Consider the following 25,335-nt stretch of genomic DNA (forward strand, 5'->3'; position numbering starts at 1 on the left):
TCTGCTTTCTTCTCTTTCACCCTTGTTTCAATAAGACATCCAAATAAAGTAGACTGATCTTTCACCCAATTCTTCACAACCGCATGCTTTGTAGATTTGTTGAAACCTCTCACATTCCAGAAAAACCCAGCCATTTAAAGATGTTTTCGAGAACCCCTTTTCATAGTTACATGATCAGAAGCCTCTGGTATTACTCTGTGATTTGTTTTCGAAACCCGAGGAAGAACTGCTCTGCCCCTCTTCTTCCCACTTAGTTTGTCTTCTAACTTCTCTTCAGCCGTAATCTCCTGAGACACATCATCGAAATCTTCTTCATTTTCCTCCTGATCAAGATCTTCACCATCATCCCTCGAGTCATTTAACACTGCAAACCGTGAGGGAGTTGCAATAATGACTTGACCATATTTCAGATCATTTTTTGGACTCCTTCCCATTTTCTCTGTTGATACATTCTGCCATTCATTTATCTGCCCCTCCTCCATTTCTTTTACCTCCTCCCCTGTTTCTCCTTTCCCTGTTTCACCCTCTTCGTTCTCTACTATTTGCCCTCTTTCCTGCTCTTTAGTTGTTGTATCATTTATTCTCCCACTCGCTCCCTCCACTATCTTCTCCACTGGTGTTTTCAATATCTGCTTCCCTTCTTCCATCCCTTTTTGAGAGCAAAACGTTTCATAGTGCCCCCATTTCCTACATTTCACACATCTTGAAGGAAGCCACGGATAAGTAAATACCACAGTGGTTTCATTCCCCTGGATATTGTATGTTATCTTTTGGGATAGCTCCTTCGATAGATCCGCATTCACAAAGACCTTCGCTACATCAAAGTTTTTGCACGCAATAGTGTCCGGGTGCAAGTGATCCGGAACTCCTGCTGCACTCGTAATGAAGCTAAGCCCCTCCCATGAATACATACTCATCGGTACATTCGTGAGATGAACCCATAGAGGTAACAACTTCGCTTTTTCTGGATCTTCCTCAGGTCTCCACTTCGACACTACCATAGGAACCCCTGCAATATTCCACATCCCCTCTTCACAACCTTTTCCCTCACCATCGCACTCGTAATCCTTATCCTCATTGTTATCGCATCCACCTCATAAACTTCCAACTTCTGAGATTTATCGCCAAACGTCCATATCTTGTTTAGAATCATGTGTACCTTCGCTATATGTGGAGTAGTTTCGAGAAATCTCGCGATCACGAAATCCTCCCATAGTGGATTAGCCTTTTCAATAATCTCTGATGGAACTTCAACGGTGTGCTTTCCTTCTGATACCGAGACATCAACGTCGTATTTTTCAAAACTTGTTTCGCCTGAGCCTTCATTGCCCACGATTGCTTTGCCGGACTGACCAGAGGCGGAGGATCTGCCAGGACCTCCTGAGAATCCATCCCGGCTGCCGTAGGAGACAGCGGAGATCGAAGATCGGGAATCGCTTTCGTAGTCGCCAAAATCGCCTCTTGCCAAAACGGAGCGTTTTGCCAATTGATCAAATTTCCTCGCACCAATATTCACCACATACATATGAGTCACCATAAGACAAGAAGAGAGGATGATCGTCATACCTATGATTCACTACCATTTTTGGCAAAAGAGCACATTTGAAGTCCAAGCTGTAATCACACTCATCACAACTAAGCATTCCTATCTTCATCCCACCGCCATGTGCACTACAGTGTTTATAGGTTTTCTCATAGTAGTATAGAGGATGTGGATGGCTATCATGCTCAAACGGAGCCGCATCGTACATCTAAAACCTTGTGACTAGCAGACTTGTACATGAAACCAGTGAACTTTCTTTCGCAAAGAGCACAACGGCTTGTTTTGGTTCCAGAACTTGTGTGTAGCGTGAAAGGTTGGTTGTGACACACATGTCGTTTCTTTATGGAGATATTAGCACATCTTTCGTGAAGGATGTAATCGCATTGCTCACAACAGTAGAAAGACTCTGATTGTATTTGGGAGACGCAAGCTTCACAAAGTTTATTCTCTTGAAGAATCCTACCATCCTCAATGAGTCGTAAAAAATGTTCATGGCTAAAATGTTTTATTGTGGTATCATCAACCACCTCGAATGGAGAAACTTCCTCTTCTTCCGCACTTCCTTCTAACTCTATCTGGTCCCATACATCTTTTCTTGTTGCACATTTTGAATGAACAACATAACTAAAAGAACATTTAGAAGCAACCGAGCAGGAGTAAGCCCCATGGAACCCATCCACTTTTTCGCGACAAACCCCACATGTCCAATCTCCATGTCCGAGACGACGAGTGTAAGAGATGCAATGATCATGACGGTTGATATTTATGAATTATGATGCGTGGTAGATCGATACAATCTCGATGAATCATGAACTTGCATTGGAAACATAAATAAGGGCTGCCCTCACCTCGCGTCCCACAAGCATTGCAAGTAAAATCAACGAGTCTTTGGAAAAGGTGAAGTTGATGTTCGTGAGTCTTCGTGCTCATAACACTAAGTGGTGATGAGTTTTCCGCACAGCCTCTGCAAATGCTGATTACAAACGTCACAGTGGTGAAGTTCTTGATTAAACTCCATCCCGCAAAGAAGGCACTTCTTGTCTGCGTAACCAGGTGCTTCATCGCCTGTAAGAAACTTGAGTGGGTGTTCAGGGTGAGAAGTGTGATATTCTTCTAGAGAGATCTTGGTACATTTCACATGGAAGAACAACTCGCACTGATGGCACTCGTAATATTGCTTGAATTCAAGAACTTCAGAGCTGCACACTTTGCAGTTTCTTGTACTTTGAGACAACTCAGACCCCACTCCATTAGAGAGTACAAGCTGATGCTCATGCGTGTCGGTGTTTTCGAGAGTAAGGGGTGGTGATGGTCTCCACGCACAACCCAAATCCAACTTGAAATCGCATATGGAACAGAAGTAACCAGTGTCAAACCAAACTTGACACAGACTACAAATGGATGATTGGAATTTTCGGACAAGCTTGAGAGGATGATCAGGATGGGAAGAGTGGTTGATGTCTGGCAAGGACTCGGCACACTCTTTATAAAACAAAGTGTCGCACCCCAACTCATTGCAACGATAGCCTCCATATATGTAACCATGAGACCAGCAACCTTTACATCGACCATGGGAAAATCGAGTGAGAGGTAACAAAGGATGGTTGTGAACTGGTAAATCTACTTTTTCCATGCTGAGTTTTGAACTTTCAAGATCTTCTCTTGGAGACTAGTTTATCAAAAAAAGTCTTCGTAGAACTATTTCCCTAGAATTTTAAGCAAATAATAATAATAATAAACTACTCTTTCCTAGAAAATAGATATGGTGTTTCAACGACCTTTATAGACGACAGCTAAGAATTCATTTTATTCTCACTTTAAAGTTTTGTATGGTGCCAGTCCATATCTTTGTTGTCCTGTCACCAACCGACACTAGCTAAAGAAAATATGTATTACAAAATATTAAGTCATAGGAGTGGACACAGAATAGATATCTGAAATTTTAAAGATATAAAAGGTTTTGACCCGACTTTAAAAGGACATTTATATTTTTTGTTTTACAATTTTTTAAAAATTTTAAGTTTATATTTATTTTTAGTCATATTTGTGTTTTTTGTATAATATTTTTCTTAAACAATTAATAAAAAACTTTAATGATTGTATTAAAATAATTGGACTACATGTTCTTGTTTTAATAGAATAGATGTGATCCGTTTCGCTCTGTACGCATAATCGATCTGTCAAACTGTTATTCCTTTGGTTTGATGTAATAAACACTTATACACTCTGTAATGAACATAGTTTTATCAGATAATATAGTCCACAAACACAATCAGATGTCACTATGAGGACTTGCCAAGCTATTATTTAACAGGAAACGTATCAAATGTCACTGATTCACTAAAAAATCACCCGATATCCTCTTCTATGGCATCCCCATTCTATATATAATAGTCTTTAAGACCGTGAAATAAAATATGTGTCTAGACCAACGTAACAATATGCATATTAGTTCCATCTTCTCGCAGGTTCATTGGTGTTTTAAGAACGAAAATTTCTCATCCTTTGCTTTAAATTGAGACCAGCGTAGAGCCACTGAGCCACCAATATTCCAGCGAGACGCTATTTGATATTGTATGACTTTTCATTGCATACATAATGTATTCATCAAAACATAATACAACATCCTCTAGAACTATGATACATTCGAAGCTTTCTTACATTTCGAAACAAATCAAAACATCAACTTCGTCCTTGGGAAGCTTAATAATGAAAGTGTGGTATGCTTCTGAACTATTCTCATCGATACAACCGAGACTGATGAGTGATGACCAACTCGCATTGATGACTTTTATAAAAATGTTTCCAGCTTTTATGGGGATGGCCACACCCTTTGCAGTCTCTAACTAACTATAAAACAAACTAACTATACGAAGGGTTAAGTACAAACAGAAAGCGAAACTAGATAATAGGAGCAAAACACCCAATTAATAAGAACCGCCGAAGAAGTAAGGATAGGATAGAAGCGCATCGGGGAGAGGTCTTTTTTTATATCTAGTTTTTGTCTCAGTAAAAGGAAATTACGAAAAGGAACTAAGAAAAAAAGATAAAATAAATTCTAATAGCAAAAAGAGATGTACGCTGCATTGGAGGGTTTCCACAAAATACAAATATTATAGAGTTTATAGGATTAGGATTGGGAAGTTTACGTGATTTAAGATTCAGTAGAATTTAATTGAATTTAAAGAATTTTTATGGGAGTTTAAAACAAAAATAAAAATAGATTTCGTAGGGTATCTTTAAAATATTTCAAAATATAATTATTTTAAAAAAATATTGAAGCTAAAAGAGAAAATTTAACAGATATTGCACCCATTAACCCAAAAATTAACAAATTCACCAACTAACAAAAATCACATTTTCTCTCCTCTTTTTCTTCCTATCTCTCTCTATCTTCCCTCTAAAAATCTAATTTTGATTTTTTGTTATTCTAGAAATAACCTCAAAATTTAATATATTTATAACTTTTGTTTTTGTATTTATCTTAGTTGACTCGATATAATATTTTAGTGATATATTTGGCGAGAAAGCAGGAAGAGGATCCAATGATTTCTCAAGGAGACTCATTATTTTCGAAGACTAAGGACGATCAATCAAATCCAGAAGCTTCTATCTACTAGCTGTAGAGACGATGATGATTAGCTCTTCTTCTATGCGTGTCGCGGCTGCTTTCCTCCTTGTCCTCCTCTTCCTCGTCGACGTTGTTTGCAGCGAGGTTTTTAACCTTTTTCCTTCTGCGAACCTGAGAGTTTCCAGAAAAATAGAATCGCATTGTTGTAGAACTAGCTTTTATGAAACTGACTAATTGGAACACTGGTTTGCTGTTTCACTTCATTAATGATTTGTTGCTTGAATCAAATCCTCGCAGGAGTGCACAAGAACATGCATTGCGCAGAATTGTGACAGTACGCTTCAATCTTTTTTTTTTCTTTTAATGCAGTGTGTACTACCTTTTACGTGCGTTATATATTTCTTGATATATTGTTTGTTTTCAGCACTTTCTATTCGGTACGGGAAGTATTGTGGGATTGGACACTCTGGATGTCCTGGTGAGGAACCTTGTGATGATCTTGATGCTTGTTGTATGGTCCATGACAACTGCGTTGAGGTGAATGGTATAATATCATTCAAGAATGCAAATATCTTACTGTTTTTGATCATTTTAAGATATGCAAATCAAAAGGTTCGCTACCATCTTTTGGTGATTTGTTTTTTTCATTTTGGGCAGGTATGACTAACATAAGCTGCCATAAGAAGTTCAAGCAATGCCTAAACAGGCTTAGCAAATCGATAAAGCAATCGAAAAACAAAAAGGTTGGTTTTTCCAAACAATGCCCTTACTCACAAGTCATACCAACTATGAATCAAGGAATGGATATCGGCATCATGTTCAGTCAACTAGGCAATGATCTCAGAACCGAGCTCTGAGTTTTGCTGCGCATTTACTCTTGGCCTAAGAGGAGGCCATCACATTGAGACTTGGTAGTTTTAGAAGATTCTTTGGTAGTGATGATGATTAATTGTATTACTATTGCCATTGCAAATCGCTGCTAGATTAGCTTAATTCAAACACCTTTGGATGATTTATGACACATTTTATTCTTGGAAACTATAAGCAGCTGATGTGACTTGCTAGTATTGATCAGAAAAGTCTTTTCTATTCTTAAGGTCAATAAATGAATTACGATCATGATACATTGATACTGTAATTGTGCCTTCTAACACTGGCTACAATGATTATGTTGTATCCATATTGGTTATCTATTTCTAAGTTGATGTTATTTAAGAAATATTCCTAAATATAAAGATGTTTAGGTAGAACACACACATATTAAAAAAACTACTTTTAGTCTAGAAAATATTATTAAAACTATAAATTAATGGTATTCAACCAATTACAAAATACTCACTCTAGTCCGGAAAGAAAGATTTTTTTAGAGTATCCATGTATATTAAGAAAAAAATTAATTTTTTACAATTGAATTTATTATTTATTATACTATACATTTTTCAATAAATATCAACCAATTCAAATATTTTCAATTAATATTTCTTAAAAGTATTCAATTTTCAATATTAACTACTAAAAGTACCTTAAAATTTTAGAAAATCTATCATTTTGGAACAAAAAATAAATATAGAAAATCCTATTTCCGGGAACAGAAGGAGTAAACTATTAAAATATGATTGGGTACACATTTTACTTTATACCTAGAAAAATAAAAACATCTTATATATTGAAATATCAAAATTCGGTAAAACATCGTACTTTTCGGAACATAGGGAGTATATAATTTGGTTCATCAACTTTTGGTACTATCTACAAGCTCACCCAATCCCAAAGTTCATCAACTTTTGGTGCATTTACGTAATCAGTCTATGATGATTTCGTTGTTTCTTTATTGTATTTTGTGTAATCTTCAATTTTTCCTTGTGTACTATTTTATCTGTTTATCATTGGTTTCAGTGGGTGATAACTGATAACATTTTATGAAAAAAGAATTGTGATGAATTCATTGATGACTCCCGTTGTTCTTCAAAATGAGTCAAAAACAGAAACTGAGATCACACAATCGTTTCGTTTTGATGATGTTTTTCAGCATAGTGGCATTCTCGATATTTAAGTAATGTGTAGGGTTAATATAGACTTTCAATCAGTAACATGAATTAGGGCTTTGTTTTAGAGGTCATATATAAACAGATATCGTCTTTTACAAAGCTCCGGCGCCACCATTAAACCCGAGTCTCGCTCTCACTATATCTCACTCTCTCTCTGCGAAGTTTCACGGTGAGTCTTTAGATCCTCTCTTAACTGTTCTTGAGTTTCTAGCATTAGGGTTCCGATTTGATAGGATCTTGTGACTAGTCGTGCTCTTACATCGATCTGTTGATATATGTATTGTTGTTGCGTAGTGTCATTTCTATTTTGGTTTGGTTATAGGTTTGGAAATGGCGACAGTTCCAGGACAATTGATCTGGGAGATTGTTAAGACCAACAACTGTTTCTTGGTCAAACAGTTCGGACGAGGCAACGCTAAGGTTCAGTTCAGCAAAGAGAAGAACAACCTCTGCAACCTTAACTCCTACAAGCACTCTGGTAACTTTACGACAAGGACCTCTGCTTCTTGATTATTAGATGATTGTGTTGGAACTGGATGTTCTCGTAGTTAGCTTAAATTACTCTCGAATATGTTTGTCTGAATGAGAAATGTTTTGTGTTTTAAAGATTCTTTAATATACGATTCTTGTTTGAAGGGGACTTATGTCTCAATCTATTTTTGGTGTGGATTAAGGTCTTGCAAACAAGAAGACAGTGACCATCCAGCCAGCTGACAAGGAACAAGGTGTTGTCCTCGCCACCACCAAGACCAAGAAGCAGAACAAGCCTAAGGTCTCTGTCAACAAGTCTATCCTCAAGAAGGAATTCCCCAGGATGTCCAAGGCTGTTGCTAACCAGGTATTTGTGTATCTCTCTCTCTACTTTAGATGTTTGTTTCTTTGTCTATTCTGTGCTAGATAGGTTTAATCTTGTGAGTGGATAGTTCATTTAATTTATCTGATGGTAACATCATTAATGCACCATTATTGGGCATCTTAGATTGGTTGTGACACTTAGGTTTTGGAATTGATTTGCGTAATGAATCTGTTTATGATCAACTTCTGTCTCTGTTGTGACATTTAATAGTGACCGGGTTACTGTGTGAAATTGGTTTAGGTGGTTGACAACTACTACAGGCCAGACTTGAAGAAATTCGCTCTTGCCAGACTCAGTGTCATCAGCAAAAGCATCAGGGTTGCCAAGTCCGGTGCCAAGCAAAGAAACCGTCAAGCTTAAGCTCTTTTCCAGAATATGTCCTTTTTTTGGAAGTTAAAAGATTTTGCTGAACATGTTTTATCTTAAGTTGTTTTGTTGAATCATAACACTATTCTCCTTTCCAGGAGTTAGTTTTTATTATGCTTATGTTACTTGTGTGTGTTTTGTTGGATCTATTTTATCAAATCAAGAACTTGATAAAACCTCGAGTGGTCTTGTCCAACGAATATGTCTGTCGATGCAAATGGTAAGTAATGAAAATACTTGTTTGCCAAATACAATTACATCACTTGGTAATTATAAAGTTACCCAGGAAAAGATCTTCGAAATACGAGATGGGGTTTCAAAAGTTGATATAAACATAAATGTTAAATATTACTCTCTCTGTTTTTTAATATAAGTCGTTTTAAAGCTATGCACATAGATTAAGAAAATCATTAATTTCTTATATTTTTGAAACAAAAACATCATTAATTATTTACCTAACCACAATTCAACCAATAGAAAAATAGAAGATATATTATCATTGGTCAGACAATATTAATTATTAATAAATGTTACATAGAAAACCGAAAACGACATATAATTTAGAACAAAAAAGTTTCTCTAAAGCGACTTATATTAGAAAACGGAGGGAGTAGTTTGGATTTCTTAAAACTTGAAACGCATCTAAACTTGAGAAAAAAGTAATAATAATTTTATTTTAGATCCCAGTATCCCCACCAAAAACATCAAGTTTTGGGCCTTCAGTGGCTTTAGTGTTACAGTGAACTTGAGCGTATCCTGAAGCCCATCAGGCTTATATTTGGGCCCAAATAATAAATAACAAAACGGAAGCTTTATATTAGGGTTTCTTACACAGTCTTTAATCTTCTCTCTCTGTGCCGTCTCCAACTCCATTCTGAAGAGAGCAGTGATCGAGGGAAAATGGAGAAAGGAAAGGGAAGAAAGGAGGAGATTGTTACCAGGGAGTACACCATCAATCTCCACAGGCGCCTCCATAGCTGGTAAACCTATGATCATTAGAGTCGTTCACATTGAAATTTGAACTCCTATTGATTAACAATGCCTCTATCCTCGTTACTAGTGTGCATAGGTTATGTCTGATGATGAAAATATAGCATTTCACTATGAGTTCAGTTACATTTTTTACCTTATGAACCATTTGATCACGTTCGAATATTTCAATTGTTAGTTACATCTCCTTTAGATAGTTATAACTTGTGAGAAATCAAACTGATTTTTCCAATTATATTAATATGTACACAAACAACAGCACATTCAAGAAGAAGGCACCCAATGCGATCAAAGAGATAAGGAAGTTTGCATTGAAGGCAATGGGAACAAAGGACGTCAGAGTAGATGTCAAGCTCAACAAGCAGATTTGGAGCAGAGGTATCCGTGGTCCTCCTAGGAGAGTCAGAGTCCGCGTTGCCCGTAAGAGGAACGATGATGAAGATGCCAAAGAAGAGTTTTACTCTCTCGTCACTGTCGCTGAGATTCCGGCTGAAGGTTTGTCTGGTTTGGGCACCAAGGTCATCGATGAAGACGAGTGAAACTCACGTATTGTTGCAGCTTTTTTGGTTGGAATCTTTAGTTGAAAGACATAAACTGAAAGACTTATGCTTGTTTTACCATTTGGGCAAATCTATTTCGTATCTTTGAAAGTTGAGAGCTAAGATTTTTATCTATTTGGTAACTTTCTTTACTTCGCAATCATTTTTGTGAGTCCGTACCATACCGGTTTACAATCTCTGTTACGGTTCGGCCTTGTGAATTTTAGTGTATGAATGGTGATCTGGGAATGAGAATGATGGGTAATAATGTGTTTTTTTATGTTCCTATTAAAAAATCACCATTCATAAGGAATAATAATTAAATGACAAAATTATTCCTTTTTAAATTTGAAAAGAAATTCTTTTTCATTCCTGCTATTTTTTTTCCGGGTCACCGGTTCGATCCTTAATTAGAATTGAGAGACCTATGATTAATAACAACTAGATTTTAACCCGCACGTCCGTGCGGATAATTTTTCATTTTACAAATATATTTGATAATATTATAAATATTATAAATATATAAATTTAATTTTATTATTATATATTGTGTAACTCATAATTTTATTTTTATATTTCGTATTCGGTATTATTAACATATAGTGATTTGTTTCATACATTTTACTTGGTTATTAATTTTTATTACTTACTAATATATTTTCGAGTTAAGTCCAATAAAATAACAATATAAAATAATCAAATAGATAATCTCCTTTAAAATATATTTTTTTTCTTTAATTTATACATTTTGCTATAATACATTTTAAAATTTTATTTATTTATATTATAGAAAACAAATATGTTTACGATAATTTATATATACATGTTGTGTTTAAAAAATATTCTTTAACATATATTATTTTAGTATTTAGCGGGATTTATAAGAAAAAACACTATTTTCTCTAAATAATATAGCTCTATTATTTTAGTAGATTTTATACATAGTAGCATATAACACATTATTTTAGTAAATTTTATTGATATATGATATTTTGGATGTTATGATATTGAGTTTTCTTTTTATTTTTAATTAAGATTTCAAAATATTAGATTGCTTTAATTTTTACAACATATATAGTTTGTTTTTTTCTTGGTGCATTTCAAAAAATTATTCTTTATTATCTATGATTTTATCTTTTGTAAAATTTGAAATATATCATTTTGTGTTTGAATATTTATTTTCAAAATTTTATATTTTGTCAAGAAAACTTTTAAAAATTACACAACTATTTTTCAGTTTGGAAGATTACATGAGTTTTGAATTTGTTTTTGTTACTACGTTACTCTACATTATCTTAGAAAAAATATTTGAATTTTCGTAATATTTTCTATTTTTTCTGAACATATTTCTTTATAATTAAAATAAAAAATATATATGAATTACTAAAATTTAATAGTTTTCTAATAACATATTTTTTAAATAGTATATGAACTAAAGGTTATTATATACTATTATATTTTTATATAAAAATTTTAAACAATATATAGTATATTTTAAACAAAAAGTTAATATTTTGTTGTAGATATAAAGGTTTAACATATTTTAATAAATTTATTTTTGTCTAAAAGTATTATATAGTTTACAAATTTTAACCCACTTTAATGATGAGTGATAATTTATTTAGATGATTTTTTAAATTGTTTTTGTTAATTTACCTATTTAATAGATTTTTTCATATTTAATTCATATAGCACTTTTATTTTTATATAACAGAGAATTTAATTATTTAATTTATAAAGAATAGTATATAATTTTTATTTTCTTGTTTTATAATAAAAGTTTAGTTAACATTGATTTATAACAATATTATATTACTAATTACAAAATTAATTAATATGATATTTTATAAAAATATTTAAAATTTTCAGTAAGATTTTCTTAGATTCTTTTTCTCAACAGATATTGTTATAATAAAAAAAAAATTAAATTTATTGTTGATTTATTATTAATGTAAATAATCAAATATGTCATATTAACTAATTCTTTAAGTAGTTCTACTATGTGACTTGTTAATAGTAGATAAAAATAGGACCCTAAATTAATAGATTAGATACTTGAAAACCAAGGAAAGCTAGACCAGGAAACCCTAGAATCCCCGACACACGCTAATCAATCAGCCAATCCATAAATTGAATTAACCGGTTCGAGAGGTTTATTGCCGGTTTTGGCTGGTGTTCCCGGTCGAACTGGCAAGTCCGGTTCGATTGTAAAAAATCTTGAACCAAAAGCTGATGAACTGGTTTTTGAAGGCCCATTTGAAATCCAGTGCGACCCTTTGAGGCCCTTTAAACGACTATAATATATAAACAACAGTGTGATTCGTAACCCTAAAAAAAAGTAGCGTCGCCGTCGCCTCGAAGAGCAGAGCCAGAGAAGCCAAGAAGATTATCTTTAATCGACCATGGGAAAGGTGCACGGTTCATTGGCACGTGCCGGGAAGGTGAGAGGTCAGACCCCGAAAGTGGCTAAGCAGGACAAGAAGAAGAAGCCTCGTGGCCGTGCTCACAAGCGTTTGCAACACAACCGCCGTTTCGTCACCGCCGGTAAAATACTTATACTCCCAATTTGAATTTGAATTTGTGTTTTATTGATCGTCTTAGCAACCTGTGATTTGTCATTTCTGTTTGAAATCGCAATCTTAGTTGTAGATAATAGTTTCGGATGATGGTCTTGTCTTTGATTTTGAGTTCCATTTTAAAAATCTTCTGCATTTCCTATTCGAAGCAATCAACATTTTGTACTTTTGGTTTGTGTTCATCGTTATAGTGCAAAACTTGGGTTTGATTCTTATTTGCTTTTGTTGTACTCAAGACTGTAGGACTTTTGTGCTTAAACATTACTGTTTTTTTTTTGCTCCTTTTACTTTTTGTTGATCTTTTTAATCGCTTTGACACTTATCCATAATCGTAGTGTGCTTTGATCAACATTAAAATGCTAATTATTTACTTGGAACATTTTTCTATTTTGGTATATGTCACACTACCGTTCGATGCATATAGTAGTTTCTGTAAAATAGACACATGTTCATTCATCGATTCCACTCTACTTTTTTTCTTTCTTTGTAAACATGAGATTGCATCAGAAAGTTTTGTTCCTATAATTGGATTAACGGATTCATATTTGCTTTTATTTGTGTTGTTTTTCAGTTGTTGGCTTTGGCAAGAAGAGAGGACCAAACTCATCAGAGAAGTAGACAAACCAAGAATTTTGTTGTGATTTCCGTTTCAGATTTTTTGATGTTTAGATAACGCGTTTCAGTTCCGGTGTGGTAATGAGTCAATGGATATTGAGCCAATGTTTGTTGTCAGTTTGATCCGTGTTCCTCTTTGGATAATTGTTGTTATTATTTGTTGGCCAAACCACTTCATTAGTATTAATAAACTCAAACTCCATAGGTAAAGAGGCAAATCATACAAAAGGATTTACCAAACAACTGATTAAACAATGTATAATACGGAAATACAATTCAACAAAAGATGCACAACAAGAACTAATATCAAATGACATTCCTTGAGCTTCATTCCGAGTTCCCCTCCAAAGTTTTAAGGGAAAAAGTACTTGACAAGCAGCCAAACATACCGCCCACTGTCTTCACTGAAACTAGTGCAGCTATTATAGCAGAAGAGCTTAATATCCGGGAGGATGATCATAATCACTCAACATAAGATTTAAGATTGAGCCTAACCTTCATAACATGTGACACATAGCAACATATGCCCAAGAAAACAAAATTCACTGGGAATATTAAAGTTGGCTTTAATTTTTATAAAATGGGATCTTGCTTAGTTTTGACTGGCTTTTCTTTGGCGTTAATTTGAGTAGAGATAATTCAAAACATAAAAAGGGACTTGGATGGAGATTATATTTCCTCTCAATGATTTAATAAAGCACGTTATTAAAAAAAAGGAGTTGGATGACCAAAAAAGAAGACAAAGACAACGTGAACATTTAAGTTTGTGAGTGTTTTTCCTCCTCTACATCTCTTCCATGCTTATATTGTACAGTCACATGCATTGCTTTAAAAAAGACATGCATGTCAATTACTTAGGAAACTAGAGTCATGTGCATTTCTTAAAAACATGCACGTCATTTACGTAGGAGACTACTAGAGTCATGTGCCTTGCTTTAAATATGTATGTTATAAATTAGTGTTAAGAAAAATCTTATCAAAAGAACAAAATCAGTGTTAAAAAACATGTCACATACTTAGGCGACTAGAGTCATATGCACTGCTTAATAAGGAATTGCATGCTAATTAGTTAGGTTCTGATTTTGAAATCTTTTTCTGTGGAGTGGGTTTATATTATATAAGGTTCTATTGTGCAATGGCAAAATATCTCCTAATTTTTTTCGTTTGAACAGATACAGAGAAGTAAAAAAGAAGAAATATTGTTTGATGGCGTGGCAAATGTTCATGATAATTGTTCTTGTCAACTCCCAAAACCGAATCGGTATGTAACCCATTTTCTTTTTATATTGATTTATCTAAGGTTTTATGAAATATCTGAAAGCGGAATCTTGTTCTCGTTATAGTTTTTATTTATTTTGTATATTTAGTGGAAAAGTAGGGGAATCAGGCAGAATCGATAAAATATTTGAGACCATGTATCGAAAGGCCCTATTGGACCGTCAGAAGCTTCCCAAAACCTGAACGGATTTGTTACAAACTTAACACCGAGCGAGAAACCAAATATTTGATCGCGGCCACGTTCCTATATGGAAACTATGGCGGTCGTGATAGGTAATACAATCCCCAGCTTCGATCTCTATCTCAGTCCAAATCTGTACAATGGTAGAAGCTAATAGTACCACTAAGGAGGTCATCCACGATACCACATCTCAGTCGTCTTTACAAATATGTCTGGTTAATACAGCAACAGGCGTGCCTTTCATAAACGTCTTAGAGCTACGACTACTAAATCGAGATGCGTACACTACTCCAAGTGGTTCCATCAAGATGTTGTTCCCGTCGTATCATGGAAATCCAGAAAGTGCCATGATTCGGTAAGAACCATTTTCTCCAATCATATCTCTTTTCTGTTTATTATATAAAGTTGTTTTATATCTTTTAAACTAATCATGCGAATGATGATGTAGCTGGGGTCGATACGGTTTTTTACCTTCACATCCTCCCATATATAGCATTATATTATAGAACGATCCCATGTTTTTCTTTATGCGTCGTATATGAACGCTCTAGTCGATGGATCATAGTAATTTGCCCATGAACTTAAGCTTCGGGGTCCTCCGATCCATTCCGCGATCCCATCCAAGTTTCATTCCTGGGAGTAAGACGTCAGTTGGGTAATTGCCCATGATCTTAAGATTCGGGTCCTCCAATGTTATATATTGGAGGGTGGGATCTTGTGGCAGATTTTTGACTACCCCACTGACGTTTTACTAACGGGTATGAAACTTGGGTGTGATCCCGGAATGAAGGACTCCGAATCTTAAATTTATGGGAAAATTACTATGATCCATCGAAGTCGATGCGTTCATATACGACGTAGAAAGAAAAACATTGGATCGTTCTATACAATGTTATATATAGGAGGGTGGTAAGGTAACATACCGTATCGACCCGAGCTACATCATCATTAAACACATGATTAGTTAATAAAAAAAATTAGAACAACTTTATATAATAAAGAGAAAGAGATATGATTGGAGAAAATGGTTCTTACGTAATCATGCCACCTCTTCTGGATTTCTAAGATACGACCGGAACAACTTCTTAAGTGAACCACTTAAAGTACTGTAACTTCACTCCATCTTCATCTTCTTTGTGTTCACACAATCTACTTTAATATGTTCATAATATTTTTTTTTCTTTTGAGTGATAGACAATCTTATTTGACATGTTCAACACCATGACAAAAGCACACCACTTCAGTATTTTTGCATCTTTCTTCTTTTGTAGGCAATTTGTGTTTGGACACCTTATACAAAACTTTAGTGGTTTCTTCAAGTTTCTGAATTATTAAGTGAATAGATTTTTTAAGATTCTGAGCTCTATGAATATCTTCATCAACGGTAAGTTAGGATCTTGAATAGACTTTAGCAACTTAGATTCCATTCCATCTCCTCAGCTTTTAACATCATTATTGCCTCAGTGAATTTGAATTCATCAGTGTTCATGTAAAAGTTCCTTCATCAATTAATACACACTATACTCTAGCCATTAGTTAATTATGGTTAGTTTTCTTAATTATTTGTTTTGGTATGGTTAAGTACCCTAATTTCTCATCTTTTAGTGATATGGCATAAAGAGAAAAAAAACACATTCTACTTTTTCGTACAGGAAGGTGTTTTGGCAAACCAATACTTTTTTCAGCAAACCGCAGATCCATTTTAGAAAAAATAAAATTTTGAAGAAATAAAAATCGAGAAAGCCAATAACATATGACCAACAAAAGATATTATCAAATGCCATTACAAGAGACACACAAATCCAAACCCGGAAGACCAACAACAAAGATATTTGGTTCTAAAGTATCATCAAATCGATTGCGTTATTACAATCAATCACAATGAAAAAGGGAATGGCATTCCTTTAGTTAAAAAAGAAACATAAATTTAGAGATCAGACTCGATGAGGTAATCACCGAGCCTCTCCACAACCAAATTGCATTGACCTCCAGTCATGGGCTCCTCGTAGATACCAATGACCAAGGCTTGAGTCGTCTTCTTGATAGTAACGCCTCCAGGTCCCTACAGATTGTAAAATGAATCCTGATCACATTCTCTAAGAACATAGATAAGAATCATAGACATATATATATATATGTTACCTTCTTCCCTCGGATGACAGCTCCTGGTTCACCTTGAATAACCATGTACTTAGCTCCACCTAGAAATAAACCGGTTGGGGCAAGAAACCCAGGCTCCTCAAAATCCTTAGTGATTCCATTGATTTCTTCAGTCTTCAACTGAAAAACACATATCAAGAACACAAGACGATACACTCATTAGATTGAAGTCACTTTAGATCATTGATGCACAAATCAATAGAACCATTCCTCAGCTTTTTATTTTCATGCGCATGAGTTCACAAACACACATGGATCTTGTATGGAAGCTACGGTTAACTACTGATACCGATGAAACCTCATAATCGGACTTAAGATCTAGGTTCAACTCGATTGATTCAGAAACACAGATCGCAATTTTTTCATCGGATTCCGGAGCGGAGATGGTGAGATCGATAATCAGATCCGAGATTACTCAGATCCGATCAGGGAGTATCGCAAAAACAGACGATCGATTTCGACACTTGAACGAAGGAAGAGAGAAGAAGGAGAGAAAGAGAAGAAACCTGAGGGAAGTTGGCGCTCTGAGCCCAGACACTGCCGTCTTGACCGAGAATAGCGGCGGCGGTGAGGTGGTTGCCTTCGACATCGCACATAAGGTGGTCATCAACATACGATTGCCACGACATTTCTTCTTCTTCTTCTCTAAGACTCTGAGTTAAGACTTGAGAGACTTGTCAGATTTTTGATTGTAGACAAGGAAGATATGTTAATCACCGAGCCACCTTGTTTAGCGTCACGCATTAAAATACAGACGTATTTGGAGACCAACCAGGGCCCGGTTAAGTTGGTCCTGAACACTTTGTCCCACTCGTCCTCCGACAAATCCAAACTCGACTTGACATTGCCTCTGATTCCAGCATTGTTGATCAGCACATCGATCTTTCCAAATACTTCCCAAGCTTCCTTAACCGCTTTTCGAATGGTGGCTGCATCCGATGCCACGTCGAACTCGAGAGCTGTGGCTTGGGTTCCGGTTGAGCCGAATCTGTTGATGTCAGAGCAGAGAGAGTTGAGGCGGTCGACACGACGTGCTGCTGCGATAATCTTACAACCAGCTTTGCCCAAATCAAGACAGATCTCTTTTCCTATACCAGAGGAAGCTCCTGTCACAAGAACCACTTTGTCTTTGAGGTCACGCCATGGCTCCAGCTTCTTCAACACCTGCTTCAGATGGACCATAAATCACACGATCAAAAAGATTACACAAGCCACATATTAAAAGACAAAATCAATGTACGTACACACCTTAGTAAAGATGTATCTCACAGTTTGAGGATTGCTCATATTGCTTGTGTGTGTGTGTTTTTAGTTGAGACGGTGAAACACATAACACACCTTAGTAAAGCCTTCTCCGTTACCAAAACGACAATTTAACGTGGCAATGTAACTCTGTATCTAGGGAGACTTACTTGTCTTATAGTTAGCTGTTTTATCTGTTTGTTTGGCATGGTTTGGATCCGTGGGGGCCACCAAACAAATTAGGTTTTATAATTTTTCAATGTATATCTTCATCTTTTTCCTTATTAACAACTAATATTTTCGATGTTTTCCAAGCAAAAATAAGCCTTTTATTATTCATATAATATTTTTCCAGTCTGAATTTTATAAGTAGCAAAAGAAAATACATATTAGTCAGAACCACATGAGTATATATGCGCAATTTACATGTTAAGATAAAGTTAAACCAAAACAAACAAATTTAATTAGGAAACCATGAAAAAGAGTAAGGTTTCACATTTGTTTAAACTTTGTTAAAGTAGAAACGGCAAAAATTAAATTAGGAAAACATAAAAACTCATGCACCCAGCCAAAAAATAAAAGTGAAAACAATGTTTTAAAGGATTGGAACAACAGCAATATATCATTCAAGAAGGTTTCAGAGATCCTGTTCGACCAAGTAATCACCCAACCTCTCGACGACCATGTTACATTGTCCTGGAGTCACTGGTTCTTCATACAGACCAAACACCATTGATTGTCCTGTCTTCTTGATTGTGATTCCTCCAGCCCCCTGCACAAGTTTTTAATAAGAATCCCACAAATATCAATTGTTAATAACGGCTTTGAGTTTGAAAACTAGATTCTTAACATCAGATATCAAGTGATTACATAACCATCTTTGCAAGAGTTGATTCTCCTAATAGGCATGAATTCAAATGTTTTTTATGCGTTTATGTTTGATGGAACTTTTTTTGCATTTTTACAATATATAATAAGTTTCAAGCTTCATCATTTAAAAAAAAAAAGTAAAAGCGCCAAACTCAAAGGGAAACGGAAAATTTTCTTAAATATTTGAAGTTGTGAGCTTGTATATAAAAAGTAGAACATTGCACATCAAACTCATGAGAAAAAAATGTTTTTTAAAAGGAATTTTAAAGCTTTTTGGAAAGAAATATATTTAAAGCTTTTCATAATTTCAGAATATGCTAAAACAAACACTGAACCGTTAATCTAAAAAATCTCATTATCATACCTTTTTGCCACGGATGACTGCACCAGGCTCGCCTTGGATAACCATATACTTAAGTCCTGCGAGGAATAAGCCTGTGGGAGCGAGGTGACCAGGCTCATCGAAATCTTTCATGATATCTGTCATCTCTTGAGGCTTGAACTGTTTGAAGAGAATGAATCATTATATATTCTTTTGGAACTAAACGTTTAACCATATCCAAAATCAGAAACTCAGTTGCATTTATACATAACCAGTCAGAAAAAATGTAGAAATCACAAAGGTGATCTATTTATGTATAAAATAGTGGAAAAAACTTAGGAAACAAGTATCTAACTCCAATAAAATATTTGCGTTCCAGTTGGAAAGAAATTAGAATAAAATCAAACCAAAACATGATCCTCATATCAATCTTTTAACATATGCAATATAGAGCATTGAAACACCGAATACAAAATATTTTTTTAATATACTAAGAAAATTACGCAGAGCCTACAAAAGTTTTAACGGTTATATGGCCAGGTTTAACAAAATACGAGTATGAATCTTTTTTTTTTTACGAGTATGAATCTTCAAGAACGCAGTCATGGATGATCAAGGAGGAGAGAAAGAGATATTGCCTGAGGAAAATTAGCGCTCTGAGCCCAAACGCTACCGTCATGGCCGATGATAGCGGCAGAGGTGAGGTGGTGACCTTGGCCGTCACCGACATCGCACATCAAATGCTCATCAACGTAAGTTTGCCACGACATTATCTCGATCTCTTTCTTGTTCTTCCTTTTTCTCTACCCGGTTCGTTTTTTTAAGGTCTTTACGTATGTACGTGCAATGCAATTCAACTCTGAGAGGACGAAGTCCTCTCTCGATAAATAGGGACCTAACAAGAATGTCGCAAGATGAATCTGAACCGTTAGACTCAAAAGACATATTCTCAGCCCCTAATAAAATTTCAATTAATTCTGCTCACGTCTCGCCTTTGTTCTAGGTTAATCATTAACTCCATTCACGCCAAGTGTCCTTGCCAATTTCCTCCTATTTATAACGAACAAGAAGGATTTAAGGAAACGATTAGGACCATGATTTTGTAATAGTGCCCTCTTGAACAACCTCTTTTGAGTATTAATTTGACATAGAGAATGTTTTACTTTTGAGTTAGTCTTTTATATTTGTATATACTTCAAGTTCTTGATATTTCAACAGTTAGCTAAATCTCAAAACAAGACCTACCATTTGTTAAGTGTCTCAATACCAACCAAAACAAACACAAATTTGCCAATAGGTTTAAACAATAGAAACGGTAATGTTACGTCCTTCCTTCTAATAAACCATTAGCTAGTGGAATGGTTACTGCACTAAAAGAAAGTTGTAGTCACATGAGGAATAACTAAATGACATCTTTTGGAAGATTGTAAATTGTTTTATCACAACTAGGATTTTATTAAATATTTGGATCACTTGTTTAGAGTTTTCCTGTGTCATTAAGGAATGGGAGAGAGATATTAAGCAATGGAGAAAAAGGAAACAAAGAGAAGGATAGTGTTAGTCCCAGTTCCAGCGCAAGGGCATGTAACTCCTATGATGCAACTTGGAGAAGCTCTTAACTTAGTTTTTCAATTACAGTTGTTCAAGTACAATACAATAGAGTAAACTCTCCGCAACACTTTTCTGGTTTTCAATTTGCCACCTTACCAAAAAGCTCGTCAGTGAACTTTTCTGTGTCATGGCTGAAACAAGAACTTGAAACAGGCAGAAACCGAGGTCAGTCATATACATAAGCGTGGGAACCGTAGGTCCGTAGCTAAGATGGAAACCAAGGAAGTTTTGGAGATGGCTTGGGGATTGTGTACTAGCAACCAACCTTTTTTATGGGTCATTCGACCAGGCTCATCCTTGGATCAGACGGGCTAGAGGCATTGCGAAATGAAATTAGTACGATAGTCTTAGAAAGATGATACATTGTGAATGGAACTCAACACTAGAGAGTATTGTGGAAGGAGTTCCACTGATTTGTAGGCCTTTTTCAAAGCGAGCAGAAGATAAACGCGGCATACTTAGTAAATGTTTGGGAAATAGGGATCCAGATGGAAGGTGAAGTGGAAAGAGGAAAGGTCGAGATGAAGAAGGTGCATGGATGAAACCATGTGAAAGCACTTGAGAGCACTTATATGAGAGCACTTGCTTTGAAAGAAAAGCTCAAAGCCTCTCAGAGAAGTGGAGACTCCTCATACCATGCATTGGATGATGCTGAACTCCATGCATTTGTAAAGACCATTATCATATTGAGTTATATGTATCACACTTGATCTTGCAAATTTACAGAGTTCACCGTTTTAAAAATAAAAAAAAATCAGTTGAAATAGGCTTAGCATCTAGATGTTTTAAGATTCAAATGTAATTTAGTAAAATATATGGATGCAGCCTGCACCAGTTACTTCTATACCATCTATTGTTGATTTTATTTTCTATAGTTCAAATTCGTTTGCTTTGATAACAGTAAATTTTAGAAATAATGTATGGATTAATAAATATGTAAAAATTGAAGTCCACAATGTGTGATTCACAAAACTGTGAACTAGTTTTTTTTTCTTTTTCAAAGGATAATTAATTAAATAAGTATCTATGATAATTATAATTATATATATATATATATTTAATGAATACATATATATAATTAATTAAATATATATATTAATTCAACAGAAAACAGCTTTTTTTGTATCAGGTGTGACTCTGTTTTTTTGTTTTCTTAGAAGTACATAGGGATGTTAAGAAGATCATGGTTGTTGACAAAAAAAAAAGAAGAAGATCTTGGTTTCAATTAACTCTTTATCGAGAAGCAAACGAAGCTTCTAGCCTCCTTTCGTATCTAACTTCTCCAACTTTTGAACATAAATAAGTCGATTCTAAACGTGTCTATCAATGTATTGGACAAGGTTGGTAGGTTGACTTGGAGGCTCGCCATGCTTACTCATGTTCCTTTCCAATAAAATAAAGTGGATTGCAGCTTAAAATATACTCCCTCCGTATTTACATTTAATACAAATGTAAGATGTTATAGTTTTTTTTTATCTTGTATTAAAATATAAGTTGTTTTAAGATATAATTAATGCATTTATAAAACTAAAACATAATTAAAAAATAAAATTATGAGTGGTGAAACTTTATTGATAAAAGAAAAAAATAACAATTAAAATAATATATTTATTGTTTTTTAATATGTGTAGAGAACTTTAAACATCAGGAAAGGGAGTATAACTTAATAGAAAAAGCCGCAAGTTTTCTAGTGGGGAATCGAGGACAAGCACTTCCTTGATCCTGCCCCAATGCGTTGTGTACTGTAAGCTGAGTAGTTTAATTTTGAGCAAGTCTACTCCATTCCATACCTCCTCCGTGTACGAGCACTCGAAAAAGAGGTGGTAGTGGTTCTTTATCGGGTCTGTGCAGAATGCCCGTAATATAAGACATTACTTCCATTGTTCACCGACCAAAATGATTATCTTTTGATTATATTGTATCACTTGAACAAGTTTGGTAATTAGCAAGTTGATGAGTTTCAACTATGCTTTTGTTATTTGACCTTCCATTTCTGTCTTTTTAAAAATTTATTTTGATTTGTTGCTTTTTGCATGCTTGTGTAAATTGACTATTTCATATCTTTTTATAGCTCTTTGGCATTGCTTATTGTAAAAATTTTTGATTAAATTTGTTATTCTCTTTGATTAAGTTTGTTAGAAGAAGAAAACAAGATAGATAATCAGAAACAAGCTTCTAGTAATCAATCCACCATACTAAATACTAAATCAGTTTATTGGAGTATAATTAACTGATAAAACCATTTTTGGCATTTTCTATCATAATAAAGTCAACAAAGCATTACAAATCTTGCATCAAAGATACTCAAAAAGAACTTTATATATTTTCATGGAGATGGAGTCACCTTCAATCCCAAGATCGCAGCGCACGTTAACGGCTGCGCCGGAATCCTAAGGCAACTCAAAGCGCCGCCTGCAATCACCGAACAATCGGGCCGCGGCCGCTGATAACCTACGCCGGGAATACAGTTCCCGGTGAAATCAAACCCAGCGCTGACTCTCGAGCACTCAGAGCTAAACCCGGAGAAGAAGTTGAAAGCAACGGTGAGATTTATCAGATTCCTCAAAGAACAAACCAAATCAGGAAGATCCCCGGAGAATTTATTATGCGCGAAGTTCAAAACTTCGATCTCCGACAAGCAAGAGATCGTGTCGGGGACGTGACCCATCAAAGAATTGAAACTAACATCAAACACTTCAATTTCGCTAAACACCCCGACCGATTCCGGTATACAACCGGTTAACTGGTTATTCAATAAAAGAACCTCCTTCAATCTCGAACCGGATATACCGAAACTCGTCGGTATTTCGCCGGATAATTTGTTATTCGCCAGATTAATCACAGATGCGGATGAGTATCCGAGATTCCGGGGGATTTCTCCGGTGAATTGGTTGTTGTTGAGGAGAATCGCGTCTAGCTGTTTGTTGAATAGATTCTCAGGAACCGAACCGGTGAAACTGTTGAACCGGAGATCGAGGTAGATGAGGTTAGGGATGTAGATTGTGGCTTGAGGGAAAGAGCCTGAGAATCTGTTGTTGCTGAGATCGAGTTCTTGAAGAGACTCCAAGGCTCTGAAAGAATCTGGGATTGGGCCTGAGAATCTGTTGCTGTTGAGGTGGAGGATGGTTAAGTCTGAGAGAAGAGAGAGGTCTTTGACGATGTTGCCTTTGAGATTTGCTTTGTTTAGATCGATGGCGGTTACAGAAGAACCAGAACAGAAGATTCCTTTGTAAGAGCAGACATCTTCACCAACCCATGTCTTAAGAACACTAGATGGATCTTCTGTAATCGCGGTTTTCCAGGATTGAAGAGCACTGTAAGCTGCATTTGTCTGTTGCTTTCCGCCGCCGCCGATCCAAGCTCCACCGTCGCCGATTCCGACTCTAATGCCGTAGTCTCCAAGGCATGTACCAAGAAACAGAAACAGAGTCAGTAGCTTGAAGTTGTTGCCTTTCTTCTTCTTCCTCACCATTTCTTTCTTGTCCCCTCTTTGAAACTCGACAGACAAGAAGAAGCTTGATTAATAGTTGGTTGCTGTCTTTGTGTTTCTTGGAGAAATGTTGAAGCTTGGAAAGAGAATGAAGTTTTGAAATGATTTTGTTGAGGTTTCTTACAGTGAGTAAGTAGTGTGGTTGAAGCATTGATTAATGATGAGTGAGTACGGCTTATGTGGGGGCAGAGGTTTAATGGAGTTTTGCATCTGAGTGTTATTACAGTTTTATTTTCAACTTTTCGTCCAAGGCCTCGTGCTCTAATTCATCTCCTCAAACACATTGTCTGGAAAATTTTCAATTGAAAAAGCATGACTTTAATGAACACTAAATATGGAAGAGTGGAAAAACTTTTCTTTTATGTTTCTGTTTTGTTTCATATTTTTATTTTCAAAATTTCAAGCTTTGATTTTAGTTATAGAATTGATTATTTTATTTGATGGTAGAAGCATTTTTACTTTTTTGTTCATCTATTTGAACATGTAATATATTTTTAATAAATGAATGTGTTGACAATATGACTCTAAAATTCATATAATATGATCTCAAACAAAATAATTATGTTTTTTGGTATAAAACCGAATAAACCGAAAACCGACGGTATATAAACCGAACCGAACCGAAGTAAATATGGATTTAGAATGGTAGTTATATTTTACTAACCGAAATACCGAAAACCGAAAAAAACCGAACCGAAACCGAACCAATATCCGGATTGAACACCCCTATCTGGAATAGTCAAATGATATTACCGAACACGTGGCTTCGGATGGAAAATAGGGATAGGCATTGTGAATCTAGTGGATGGAGTAACGGTCTGGCCCGACTCGCTTCAAACGCGTCGATTGCGGTTGTAGATGCGGGAGTTTGTAGAAGTGGATGATTGCAATTTCAGACGTTATTAAATGTTTCGTATACCTGGCATAATGTTTGAAAATTGTTGCGTTTGCGGGTTAGTATTGAATGGTTTATTCACATATACAAAAATTAATTAATAAAAATTATATTTAAAAAATCATAGTATTAAAATTATTTAATTTTATATTTATATTAGTATTTATATCATCTCAATTTTA

The 25,335-nt window shown here is 35.2% G+C and overlaps 9 protein-coding genes across 9 annotated transcripts; 4 read left to right on the top strand and 5 right to left on the bottom strand.

The window, feature by feature from the left end:
• Nucleotides 1-2,477: 2,477 nt before the first annotated feature.
• On the bottom strand, nucleotides 2,478-3,176 carry LOC106448808. The gene has a single exon (XM_022691974.1). It carries the CDS (start codon nucleotides 3,174-3,176, stop codon nucleotides 2,478-2,480), a length of 699 nt encoding a protein of 232 aa, XP_022547695.1.
• A 1,165-nt stretch (nucleotides 3,177-4,341) lies between these two features.
• Nucleotides 4,342-6,183, top strand: LOC106447121 (phospholipase A2-beta-like). Its single transcript, XM_013888982.3, has 4 exons — nucleotides 4,342-5,258; nucleotides 5,412-5,448; nucleotides 5,539-5,658; nucleotides 5,772-6,183. The coding sequence occupies exons 1-4, from the start codon at nucleotides 5,175-5,177 to the stop codon at nucleotides 5,969-5,971; spliced, it is 441 nt and encodes a 146-aa protein (XP_013744436.1). The 5' UTR covers nucleotides 4,342-5,174; the 3' UTR covers nucleotides 5,972-6,183.
• A 1,016-nt stretch (nucleotides 6,184-7,199) lies between these two features.
• Nucleotides 7,200-8,509, top strand: LOC106447120 (60S ribosomal protein L28-1-like). Its single transcript, XM_013888981.3, has 4 exons — nucleotides 7,200-7,331; nucleotides 7,485-7,640; nucleotides 7,837-8,000; nucleotides 8,259-8,509. The coding sequence occupies exons 2-4, from the start codon at nucleotides 7,493-7,495 to the stop codon at nucleotides 8,376-8,378; spliced, it is 432 nt and encodes a 143-aa protein (XP_013744435.1). The 5' UTR covers nucleotides 7,200-7,331; nucleotides 7,485-7,492; the 3' UTR covers nucleotides 8,379-8,509.
• Nucleotides 8,510-9,183: 674 nt separating this feature from the next.
• On the top strand, nucleotides 9,184-10,024 carry LOC106447119 (60S ribosomal protein L31-1). The gene is made up of 2 exons (XM_013888980.3): nucleotides 9,184-9,364; nucleotides 9,634-10,024. Exons 1-2 carry the CDS (start codon nucleotides 9,285-9,287, stop codon nucleotides 9,911-9,913), a joined length of 360 nt encoding a protein of 119 aa, XP_013744434.1. The 5' UTR covers nucleotides 9,184-9,284; the 3' UTR covers nucleotides 9,914-10,024.
• Nucleotides 10,025-12,199: 2,175 nt separating this feature from the next.
• On the top strand, nucleotides 12,200-13,276 carry LOC106450130 (40S ribosomal protein S30). The gene is made up of 2 exons (XM_013891786.3): nucleotides 12,200-12,457; nucleotides 13,061-13,276. Exons 1-2 carry the CDS (start codon nucleotides 12,316-12,318, stop codon nucleotides 13,105-13,107), a joined length of 189 nt encoding a protein of 62 aa, XP_013747240.1. The 5' UTR covers nucleotides 12,200-12,315; the 3' UTR covers nucleotides 13,108-13,276.
• Nucleotides 13,277-16,297: 3,021 nt separating this feature from the next.
• LOC106447116 (profilin-1-like) lies at nucleotides 16,298-17,431 on the bottom strand. Its single transcript, XM_013888978.2, has 3 exons — nucleotides 17,230-17,431; nucleotides 16,706-16,843; nucleotides 16,298-16,625 (listed from the first exon to the last, which is right to left on the bottom strand). The coding sequence occupies exons 1-3, from the start codon at nucleotides 17,350-17,352 to the stop codon at nucleotides 16,491-16,493; spliced, it is 396 nt and encodes a 131-aa protein (XP_013744432.1). The 5' UTR covers nucleotides 17,353-17,431; the 3' UTR covers nucleotides 16,298-16,490.
• Nucleotides 17,369-18,209, bottom strand: LOC106447115 (glucose 1-dehydrogenase). The gene is made up of 2 exons (XM_048739660.1): nucleotides 17,972-18,209; nucleotides 17,369-17,887 (listed from the first exon to the last, which is right to left on the bottom strand). The coding sequence occupies exons 1-2, from the start codon at nucleotides 18,008-18,010 to the stop codon at nucleotides 17,369-17,371; spliced, it is 558 nt and encodes a 185-aa protein (XP_048595617.1). The 5' UTR covers nucleotides 18,011-18,209.
• Nucleotides 18,210-18,407: 198 nt separating this feature from the next.
• On the bottom strand, nucleotides 18,408-20,030 carry LOC106447117 (profilin-5). Its single transcript, XM_013888979.3, has 3 exons — nucleotides 19,796-20,030; nucleotides 19,200-19,337; nucleotides 18,408-18,737 (listed from the first exon to the last, which is right to left on the bottom strand). The coding sequence occupies exons 1-3, from the start codon at nucleotides 19,925-19,927 to the stop codon at nucleotides 18,603-18,605; spliced, it is 405 nt and encodes a 134-aa protein (XP_013744433.2). The 5' UTR covers nucleotides 19,928-20,030; the 3' UTR covers nucleotides 18,408-18,602.
• A 2,964-nt stretch (nucleotides 20,031-22,994) lies between these two features.
• Nucleotides 22,995-24,606, bottom strand: LOC106447114 (leucine-rich repeat extensin-like protein 4). Its single transcript, XM_013888974.3, has one exon. The coding sequence runs from the start codon at nucleotides 24,238-24,240 to the stop codon at nucleotides 23,095-23,097; it is 1,146 nt and encodes a 381-aa protein (XP_013744428.2). The 5' UTR covers nucleotides 24,241-24,606; the 3' UTR covers nucleotides 22,995-23,094.
• Between the last annotated feature and the right edge of the window lie 729 nt (nucleotides 24,607-25,335).

The sequence above is a fragment of the Brassica napus genome, chromosome A9 (genome assembly GCF_020379485.1).
Source record: "Brassica napus cultivar Da-Ae chromosome A9, Da-Ae, whole genome shotgun sequence".
NCBI classification, from domain to species: domain Eukaryota; kingdom Viridiplantae; phylum Streptophyta; class Magnoliopsida; order Brassicales; family Brassicaceae; genus Brassica; species Brassica napus.

Bases quoted from the DNA above. Each gene is read 5' to 3' on its own strand.
- LOC106448808 (XM_022691974.1), bottom strand. From the start codon at position 3,176: ATGGAAAAAGTAGATTTACCAGTTCACAACCATCCTTTGTTACCTCTC.
- LOC106447121 (XM_013888982.3), top strand. From the start codon at position 5,175: ATGATGATTAGCTCTTCTTCTATGCGTGTCGCGGCTGCTTTCCTCCTT. The intron at 5,259-5,411 runs GTTTTTAACCTT...AAATCCTCGCAG, and splicing joins TCGACGTTGTTTGCAGCGAG to GAGTGCACAAGAACATGCAT. The intron at 5,659-5,771 runs GTATAATATCAT...CATTTTGGGCAG, and splicing joins CAACTGCGTTGAGGTGAATG to GTATGACTAACATAAGCTGC.
- LOC106447120 (XM_013888981.3), top strand. From the start codon at position 7,493: ATGGCGACAGTTCCAGGACAATTGATCTGGGAGATTGTTAAGACCAAC. The intron at 7,641-7,836 runs GTAACTTTACGA...GTGTGGATTAAG, and splicing joins TAACTCCTACAAGCACTCTG to GTCTTGCAAACAAGAAGACA. The intron at 8,001-8,258 runs GTATTTGTGTAT...AAATTGGTTTAG, and splicing joins CCAAGGCTGTTGCTAACCAG to GTGGTTGACAACTACTACAG.
- LOC106447119 (XM_013888980.3), top strand. From the start codon at position 9,285: ATGGAGAAAGGAAAGGGAAGAAAGGAGGAGATTGTTACCAGGGAGTAC. The intron at 9,365-9,633 runs GTAAACCTATGA...CACAAACAACAG, and splicing joins CACAGGCGCCTCCATAGCTG to CACATTCAAGAAGAAGGCAC.
- LOC106450130 (XM_013891786.3), top strand. From the start codon at position 12,316: ATGGGAAAGGTGCACGGTTCATTGGCACGTGCCGGGAAGGTGAGAGGT. The intron at 12,458-13,060 runs GTAAAATACTTA...GTTGTTTTTCAG, and splicing joins CCGCCGTTTCGTCACCGCCG to TTGTTGGCTTTGGCAAGAAG.
- LOC106447116 (XM_013888978.2), bottom strand. From the start codon at position 17,352: ATGTCGTGGCAATCGTATGTTGATGACCACCTTATGTGCGATGTCGAA. The intron at 16,844-17,229 runs GTTTCTTCTCTT...TGTGTTTTTCAG, and splicing joins AGAGCGCCAACTTCCCTCAG to TTGAAGACTGAAGAAATCAA. The intron at 16,626-16,705 runs GTAACATATATA...TACAATCTGTAG, and splicing joins CTGTCATCCGAGGGAAGAAG to GGACCTGGAGGCGTTACTAT.
- LOC106447115 (XM_048739660.1), bottom strand. From the start codon at position 18,010: ATGAGCAATCCTCAAACTGTGAGATACATCTTTACTAAG. The intron at 17,888-17,971 runs GTGTGTACGTAC...CATCTGAAGCAG, and splicing joins TGAGATACATCTTTACTAAG to GTGTTGAAGAAGCTGGAGCC.
- LOC106447117 (XM_013888979.3), bottom strand. From the start codon at position 19,927: ATGTCGTGGCAAACTTACGTTGATGAGCATTTGATGTGCGATGTCGGT. The intron at 19,338-19,795 runs GCAATATCTCTT...CTCTTCAAACAG, and splicing joins AGAGCGCTAATTTTCCTCAG to TTCAAGCCTCAAGAGATGAC. The intron at 18,738-19,199 runs GTATGATAATGA...AAACTTGTGCAG, and splicing joins CAGTCATCCGTGGCAAAAAG to GGGGCTGGAGGAATCACAAT.
- LOC106447114 (XM_013888974.3), bottom strand. From the start codon at position 24,240: ATGGTGAGGAAGAAGAAGAAAGGCAACAACTTCAAGCTACTGACTCTG.